At 39.4% G+C, this 9,627-nt stretch overlaps 1 protein-coding gene across 4 annotated transcripts in view; it reads left to right on the forward strand.

Annotated features, from left to right (window-relative positions):
* The window catches only part of ARID5B (AT-rich interaction domain 5B), a 168,903-nt gene extending 160,510 nt beyond the window's left edge, over window positions 1-8,393 (forward strand). For all 4 annotated transcript variants that reach the window (XM_006129784.4, XM_075934883.2, XM_075934884.2 and 1 more), the window contains one exon: window positions 2,485-8,393. In XM_006129784.4, coding sequence (XP_006129846.3) covers window positions 2,485-4,650 — 2,166 coding nt within the window. In that variant the 3' untranslated portion in view covers window positions 4,651-8,393. The remainder of the gene's footprint in view (window positions 1-2,484) is intronic.
* Window positions 8,394-9,627: the final 1,234 nt, after the last annotated feature.

The following is a 9,627-nucleotide window of genomic DNA, read 5'->3' on the forward strand; positions in this document are numbered from 1 at the left end:
GTTCCTATCAGAGCTTATTGGAAATGTGTCAGCAATACAGCATAGACACTGTAACGCACAATTATCGTGGTTTCCAACTGCAAAATGTTATGTCCCATATCAAAATTATTCTCTTCTGTCTGATTGTAACTTGGATATTTGTATTTTAAGGGCCAAATCCTGTCCCTGTTTGTGAAGCCATAAGGGGAATGTCAGCCTCAGGGAGATGTGGGAAATGACTATGCTACTGGGCCAAGTTAGCTCAGGAGCTGAGCGTAGTTCACAACTGGCGTGGAAGGGAAATGCACCTGTTCTGTGGATGGGTGTGGATGGCCCTAGCTCAAGGAACTGATTTCCCCTAAAGAAGCTCTAGTCAGAGCTGGAACTACAAGCACGTACAGCCCACTCAGTTTCCCTAATTGTCAATAAACCATTCATCCACAAGTGATGCAGGGGCAATTCTGCCTCCCTTGAAAGCGTTACCTAGGGACCAGCTGCCATTCATGGCCTTCTGCGTTAGTGACATAATGGACCTCTGGGGTTGGGGCAGTGTCAGCTGAACAGGTACAATGTGGTCACCGAAGTTGGGGGCCTTTCTATCCTAGAAATATCCATAGCTGCTGAGCTCCTCTGTTCTTTGCATCTAGTGAGGGCTCCATGCTATGGGCTCCCAGATCACACCCCTGCATTGTCCCTGAGAAAGAGGGTCTCTGCTGCACATTCAGCTCCCAATGAGCTACCTTTGGGTGCAGTGGGACTAGAGTCCAGGCTGGAGTGAAAGGACTGGGCAAGGACTAGGATGGGGATGTGCATCACCATCTCTCTCTAAGTCCCCAGGAACATCAATTAGGAACCCTCAAAACCAAACAAGCTAACTGTCCATGAAAGGGAAGTGAATTAATCTCTCAGTCTCTTTTCCTGTGCCAGGATTCGTTCTACAAGTAATAACTAGGTGTCAGAGTACAGTCCTTCCTAGCTCATAGTCACCACTCACCTGGGTAAATCACATGATTTACACTGAGCTGTTACTGGGATACTGGAGTGTGGAGTTGATTACTCAATTTTGTACTAATTCTTTATTTGATTGGAGTCACAGTGGCATTGCGCAATGTAACTAAAAAGAAAAAAAAAATGTCATTAGCCCTACACTGTGCGTGTTTTTAAAACAGCTAAAACTTCATTCAAACTGTTGCTTAACAAAAACAAAGAGCAGAATGTACAGTTATTAAATTTGATTTGCCTTTCCCCCTGGCTTTGCTCATCTGTCTGGTATTTTCCTGTAATTGTATAATCTCAGGAGACCAGTGATAGTACTTTATGAAGGACTAATGATAGTATTTGAACTGAAAAAGGCAGCTATTAGGTTTTTTTTAAATAGTACTTGTGATGACTAACAGACACTGTAACTAATAGGAAAACCCAACAGAGGAATATTTAAAAGCAGCTGTGAAGAAAATAAATCTTTAAGATGGTTGTGATTCATTACTTACTTTTATATCCCACCCTGACTTGATAGTCCATAATGCAGCCTTTGGATAACTTTTTTGATGTCTCTTATCTTTACAACTAAAAAAAGAAAGAAAAAATAATAATAAAAGGCTCCCACAATGCTGCTATTTTCTAACTCTCTTCTACCAAGACATGTCAGAGAAGAATGACAGCAATTTTGAAAAGGGTTGTCAGTCAGCTGTATCACAGATGGAACATATAATGACCTCCAGGGTCACAGTTCATTCGTCTACATAATGGAATGAATAGTGTGAATTGTGCACACAAGCTTTATTAATGGAGAAGCATAAAGAGCCGCAGCCTCATTGACTATAACTTATAAAAGCTATATTTGTAATAGCATGCACATACTCACTGAATGTTGACAACTTCATTTTAATCCATTAATAAAAAAGCATTCCCCCATTAGGCGATATCAGTAATTTTTCAGTCTAAAGCATTGATTTGTAATATTCCATTGATGGAATTTTTAATAATTTAAAGTAGACCCAAATGCAACTTATCTGGTTTGCAATCAATGAAGGTCAAGATAGCCAAACTGAAGGGATTGTAATTACAGTATAGACATGACAAGAAAAGCCTACAGGGGCTGGTCTATATTTGTTATAGGTGGGACTGGACTACTGAGGATTTTTTATGTTCTTCTCAATGATGGTGTGAAAAGTGCAATTAAATATTTATGAAAATAGAAAGTTGTCCACCTTAGCATTAAACTGTCTGGTCAAGATGATCCAATTATTTATAGTCTGGTTACAAGCCTTTGCTATTTGAATAGGCCTTATTATGTCATTAATGTTGACATGACTACATTTTCAGTATTTGTGGGAATTAGATTACTTTGTTTAAAATCTGATATGAGGTATTAAAAATGTCAGACTTCAGCAAGATGATTGACAAGAATGTTTCCAAAATAAGTTTCTATGTACTGTATTTGCTTGTATAAGCAATCTGTCAACACACTGCATTCTTATTACTCTCTATTGAAACATTTTTTAGGTTTCATCGGAACAAGAGAAGGATCAAGACTCTTCGGATCAGAAAAGTTTATCTGAGCATCCTGCAACAGAAGAGATGAAAAAGCCTATCGAAGGGGCCCAGCCTCCTCCGCTACCAGAGGCAACAGAGCCAATAGCTCTGAAGAAGACAGGCTTGATGGAAAGCAGCTCAACCAGTGAAAAGCTCCAGGAGGAAGTTAAGCACTCAGTCCCTCTTTCAGATGCTTCAGGGCCTCCTGAAGAGGACACTATGATGGAGCCAGCCACCAACAAACCCTTGCACACCCCAACAGAGGTCCTCGCTGACACAAAGCAAGAACAAAGAGGATACCATTTTACAGACTGTTTAGAAAGTGAAGCTCAAGAACTGCCTTTTCATGGTTTTTCTGCCATCCCTGTACCGTTCCCAAGTCACAAGGATATGGAAGAGGATAAATTGCCAGAGATGGCCGATTATATTGCAAACTGCACAGTAAAAGTGGATCAGCTAGGAAATGAAGACATACACAATGCACTAAAGCAAACGCCCAAAGTTCTGGTGGTACCGAATTTTGACATGTTCAAAGAAAAGGAGCTGCCAGGTTCCATTAACGATGACCCTAGTTTTAGTTACACACCCTTAATCTATTCAAAGGGTAATCCAGGCATCATGTCACCACTGGCCAAGAAAAAACTTCTGTCGCAGGTCAGTGGGGCATCCCTGTCCTGTAGTTACCCTTATGGGTCACCTCCACCTCTGATTAGCAAAAAGAAATTAAACAGCAGAGATGAACTGTCTGCAGGCACATCACAGACTCACAGTGTCCCCAGTTCTGATTCAGTGGCAGTTAATAGACCTTCTGTAATACAACATGTGCAGAGTTTTAAAACCAAGAAGTCAGAGGAAAGGAAATCTATTAATGAAGCCCTTAAGCCTGACACGTTAAGTAAGCCAGATGCCCATCGTTGTGATTTTTCAAAACATCACCTCAACTCGCTTGCTGAATCTTATGTACTAAAGCCAGATATTCAGGACTGCAAAGATAAAATGAATGAGAAAAGGGCATTGCAACACTCCCGTGTGCCCAGTTTCTTGGCAGACTTTTACTCATCTCCTCATCTGCACAGCCTTTATCGGCACACCGAACACCACCTTCATAATGAGCAGACGTCAAAGTACCTCCCTCGAGACATGTTCAGAGATTCAGAAAACATTTCTACTTTTACTCAACACAAACACCAAGAAAAACTTAATCTAAATTATCATCCATCTTTGCATCAGCAAGAAAAAAAGGCTGCCGTGGAAGCCTCTTCAGATGATCAGCCAACGGATCTGAGTCTTCCGAAGAGTGTACACAAACAGACTGCAAAGATTGCAGGGACCAGTCTCCCACATTCATCAATGTTGCCGCAGGAAAGCAAAAGTATTTCTCAGTTCCAAGCATCAGGCGGCCAGGGGGTGAGCCTAGACTGTAATCCTAAAGCTTGCCGTGTTTCTCCGATGACCATGTCAGCACCTAAAAAACATGGTGAATCCCTTCACAGGGCCGGAAAACAACCGACTCAGAGACTTGAGAATTTAAGAAAGATGGAAGGAATGGTCCATCCAATTATAAGCCGCAAAAGCAGCCCCCAAAACATTGGGGCAGCTCGGCCTTTGAAACGGAACCTAGAGGATTTGGACAAAGTCATTTCTGAAAAAAAGATCCGAGCTGTCTCTCCTCTGCACTTACCAAAGGAGGTACCTGCGAAGGAAAAGGTTCCCGATCGAGAGGGTGAAGGCAGCAAATCAGTTCATGGTCTGCATTCTGGCAACATGTTGGAAAACCATAAATTTCCTCTCTCGACTCCTATTTTCACAGGCCTGTACCCAGGAACACTGTGTGCAGGGTTGAACAATCGCATCCCAGCTGGATACTCTCATCCTTTGCAGTACTTGAAAAATCAGACTGTGCTCTCTCCACTAATGCAGCCTTTGGCTCTTCATTCCTTCATGGTGCAAAGACAATTTCTTACCTCTCCTGCAAATTCTCAGCAGCTCTATAGACACTTAGCTGCAGCAACACCTGTAGGAAGTTCATATGGTGACCTTTTGCACAACAGCATTTATCCTTTAGCTGCTATTAATCCTCAAGCTGCCTTTCCTCCTTCCCAGCTGTCCTCTGTACATCCTAGCACAAAACTGTAAACCCTTTTTAAAAAGTATCTGAGAAAATAATGCTACATTCCTTTCCTTGTGATAATGTCTTGCAAAATTAGAAATCAATATTTTTTTGTTAACCAGTAAGTAGTCTCATCCCATGTAGCTGAATGCTTCAAATCTGATTGAGACAAGACTATTTTCTAGTTTGTAATTCCAGCTCACACACCTGCTCTCCAAATCATTTCATTCTGCACATTACTTTTTTGATAGATCTTACATACGTTGAAAGCAAAGGTCAGCGCAAGCCAATGGAAGTTTAGGGACAGAGCTTAATCTCTTTGAAGCCAGTGGCAAAACTTGCATTTGTTTTCAGGGAATGTAGGATCAAGGCCCTTAGATTATTTAACTGAGTCAAGGACTCCAGACAAATCTGGAAAAAAAAGAAGGAGGCAATTGCGCTTTTTGGGAGGAACTTTTCCTGACTTTCAAAGATTCAATCAATGCAATGTATAGTAAAACTGCAATAGATTTTTCATTTTAACACTATTAGAACAAAAAGGTAAACACTGTTTAATTTGACTGTACATATCTGCTTTGAAAACTATCAGTGTCACATTTGATAACATAATTTATATAGTTTCATTGGTTCAGTATAACCTGTGCTCTTTATTTTTTTAAATTAAACGGTATCATTTTATCTGCAACTTATTTTAAAGGCTGTGGCTCTCCTATTTTTTTTTTATGTGTGTGTGTCTGTAATTTTTCCAGTGCTAATACTTTTGAGCAACTTTTTTTTGGTGGTAATATTATTGTTTACAAACTGAAGCAACTGGTTCAGGCTATAAACATACTGTAGATTATACAACAGTGCAATTGATGCATACAACCTTTTTATTGATGAGCTATTCCTGAGAGGTGCTGAGCACCTGCCGCTCCTACTGGTGTTGTCGCAAAGGCTCATACACTGCTTTCCTGGCCACGGAAGCTTTTGGTCTGTGAATGTGTTAACAATTGTACTTACCTTACCTAGGCTGTGAAACCCTCCCGCATACCAGAGAAATAAAAAACAAAACCTCACTGGCAACAAACTGCTGAATAACATTGGAGTGCAGAAGACAGATTTGTGGGTTGTAAGAATATGTCAAGAATGTCAAAAATTAGAACAGGAGCCAATCTTTATTTTTTAATCAAAAGGTTTGAAGAGGCCTGTGCCTCCAAACAGGGATGATCTGCGGAGGGGTTGGGGGTGGAAAGAGGTGCCTCCCCCCACAAAGAAGATTGCCACTAACTAGTGGCCCGAGGTTCAGTCGTCTGAATAGTGGCTTAGGAGTGATGCTCAGTTACCTAGCACCTTCTGACTAGTTCACATCAAGTGAAACTCAGTGCACAGACTATGCATCAGGTAAACCCCATTCAGAGAGCTACCTTCTCAACTGGCTTAAATTCACAGAGTCCCACCGAAGTCAAAGGGGCTGTGTTGATTAGTATAGGTAGAAATCTATCCTACTGGGCTTACAGGAGACATAAGGCCTAAGCACCTTTTGTGATAGTCCTCTGCATGTATGCTGAATAATGCAGCCCAGTCACTGGGAGCAAAAGCCCATGAGTGAAGTTTTGAGTTTATAATAATGAAAAACGGTCATACGAATGTGGTCAGCTGAGAGCCATCACCGCCCTGCAGCTAAATATAGAAACTGAGATCAGAGAAGTTGAACTTGGAAGTATTTGACAATGTGAAAATTGGTTATTATTTATACCGTCTCAGTTATTATTCATATACAGAGTTATCAAAACTGTTAAAAATGGAAACACCTTGTACACCATGCATCTTATTAGAACTTCCCAGGATATGACACCAAATGCAAGATATAATGGAACAAATTTAATGTCCTGGAAACCAGAATTACGTAGTCCTCTAGCGTTAAAGATCCTCTTTCTTCAGTTAAATACTTTATATTTCTGTGGTAAAACAAGATTTAATTGATCAGCAAGACCAGCAGAATCTAGAACATAAATGTGCCAATGAAGTTTATCTGCTATTCCACATATTGTACAGAAAACAAAATCATATGCTTATTTGGTCACAGACCATAGCATCGATGGCATCTCTAGTGAAGTTGCATGAGACCTAAATCATGTAAGAATATGGGGTTGGGGGGGGGGGGGATGTATAAACATACAGCAAACACAAATATGCATGTGCCTGCCATTTAATCAGAAAACTGAACATTTATAGTGTTTATGATGATCTGTATTCATGCATTTCTTTACTACAAGTCTCTTATTTCACTTTTGATGACATCATCTTGGAACTTGATCACAGCATTTAAAAACAATGTTAACACAGAGGGGGGGAGGGGCATTTTTCCTTCATTTATTCCATGAGGAGACTCACTGTTTCTGTCTGAGGAAGCTCATAATATACTGGGGAAAACATTAGGACAAATAAAAAGAGATGGTAGCATAACCCCCCAACAGAAGAAGCACATTAGTTGTTTAAAAACTCTTACCAGAAATCTGGGAAATCTTTCAGAAAGACCATTGAATTCTCCATTGGCTGAGAATTACTTTTTTAAAATGTCTTAAATGGGGCTTTGTTTGCATTTGTTTGAGTTCAAGGGGACTTATTATTGAATGAAATTGCACAAGCCTTTCTTTGTGCAATCAAACCATTGTTATTGGGAGGGTTGTAAAGGAAACTGTGGAATCTAATTGGCAATAGAGTCATAAATATATTTATGAAGAATCAGTTCCAAGAAATGTTGCAATTCAAATGCATCATGTTCAAGATTTATCAGAGATTCTGAAGGTTGTGAGATTCAATTAAATATAAAAGCCCAACCAAAACAATATTGGTGTAACTTCAAAGTACAGACTAAGTTTGACTTTAGGAAACAGAAATTGAAAACAGAACCTGACTTTTGCAACAAAATGTATTTCTAAGAAGGATCAATTTGTAATGATTGCATTTTGCAGTAGATCTGTCTTATTTATTTTGTCACTGGATAAGATCAGTTCCCATTTATATTAGGGCATATTTACTTTACAACTTGTTTGAATTGGCGCGTGATTCCTTAAATAGTGTACCCTTCTACACTTATGTGTCTAATGGAAGTTTCTATAAGGTCAGTAACACATTTTGTGTAGGTTTTTTTTTTCAAAGAGAAAGGTTAATTTTTTTAATTCATTGTTCCACATAGTCACTTTTTTTTGTGGCGGTGGTCAATCAGGTCACAGCTGGTCTACTTTTACAATTGTCATGATTTTAATGCAAAATGGGAATTACCTCACTCATGTGAGGCCAGCAACATAGGAAATATTATGAGCACTTACTAGGTGTTTGATGTAAATGTGTTTGATATTTCATTTGTTCTCCTCCCCCCAGTTTTAAATCTGTTCTAATAATGGCAGCATAATCTACTAGCTGTTTATACTTTTTAAACTTTCATTTGTTGTATATATTGTATACTTTTTGTGATTCAAGTTATGTAGCCTATATGCGCTGTAAGGTGATTATCTGTATATAGCAAAATGGCCCAGTAATATTATATAGTATTCCACTTAAAAGGTTATTGAGTAACCTTTGTATTAGTTTAAACACTACCAGAAATAAAGCTGAGCCAACTATAAACACTCAATTTTTGTATGTTTTCCAAATTGTACTTATTAATGCTTTTGATACTGTATTATGTGCCAATAGTTTCCCAATCGCATAGGAGGCAAAAGATATTTTGTACTTTTTGATCCACTGTAATTATTTAATAAAAAATGCTACTATCTGTCCTCTTCTATGGTTGATTAATAATTTTGTAAACAGCTCTTATCACAAGGGATTACATATTATCCAAGCCAACCTTTCAACCCTTTTATATTGGCTTCTCCAGAAATATCCCCTCCCGCAAATGATTAAAGAAATGGAAGTTTACAGTTTACTAAATGAGGAAGCGATAGGCATCTTCAGTGTTCCTCTGTCTCTGCAATTCTCTCATTAGAGTGTGGCTCTGGTCAGAAGACTGACTGTAAAATAGCTCTTGACTGGATAACATTCAGGCTCAGTCAGTGACTTCCATAATACACGTATTCCATTTGCATTTCACAATGGGGTTTGTCTAACTGCTAGCACTGCAGATTCAGGATGGGATCTGAAAATCAATTTCTGTTCTTTCTGGCTCAACCAACAATAAAGATTATGGATTCAGATGTTAGCTGGCAATTAAGTTGATGACAGTAAACAACCTCTAACTAAAATTTGCATTAAATATATTCCTAGCTGGTTCCAGAAATCACAGTAGCCCTTTAAGAAAACTGCCTTTCAATAAAATATGCCAGTCCACTGTTACACTGTCCCAGTCTTTCTAGCAGGAGATGGAGAACATCATTTACCGCTGTACCTTTTAAGCATTTATTTATATTACAGCCACATATGAGGCCTCCTCAGCATTAAAGGCAAATTCACCACAATACTTCGGGCTGGTGTATCGTCCCAGTGAATGGCTTAAGTGATTCCATGGGCCCTCAGAACTAGGATACATTTCAACTTATGCATAGAATATACTGAAATCTCCTCTATATCCATAAATTTCCAGCATCTCATCACAATTTCCAAGAGCTGATGCTAGGGCTTCCCTCTCATCTGCTGTATCCTACAATATGAGTGGGTAAAGCCATTGGCAATGATAATGATGCTTTGCAGTCGCTTGGCATCGTCGAGCCACAAATTGCAACGTACTAAAAGTATTGACAGTCTGAACAAAATAAGCTCGCATCCAAAGGAAACAGTGCAGTGTGCAGCACAGCGAGTGAGGGAACGGTATCTCATCAATCATCAGGGCAACAGAACAAATACTGATTGAGAGCAGAACCAGATGAGGCTGCCAGACATACCTTGCGGTTAAGGGGACATAACCAAAAGAATTAGGGAAATAAAAGAAAATTCTAGAAGAACAGGGCCCAGCTGATCAGTGGGTGTAACTCAGTAGAGGTGCACTGAATCCAACAGCACCATGCTGATAGATACTGAGA

This window comes from Pelodiscus sinensis, chromosome 8 (genome assembly GCF_052426305.1).
Source record: "Pelodiscus sinensis isolate ZL-2025 chromosome 8, ASM5242630v1, whole genome shotgun sequence".
In the NCBI taxonomy this organism is placed as follows: domain Eukaryota; kingdom Metazoa; phylum Chordata; order Testudines; family Trionychidae; genus Pelodiscus; species Pelodiscus sinensis.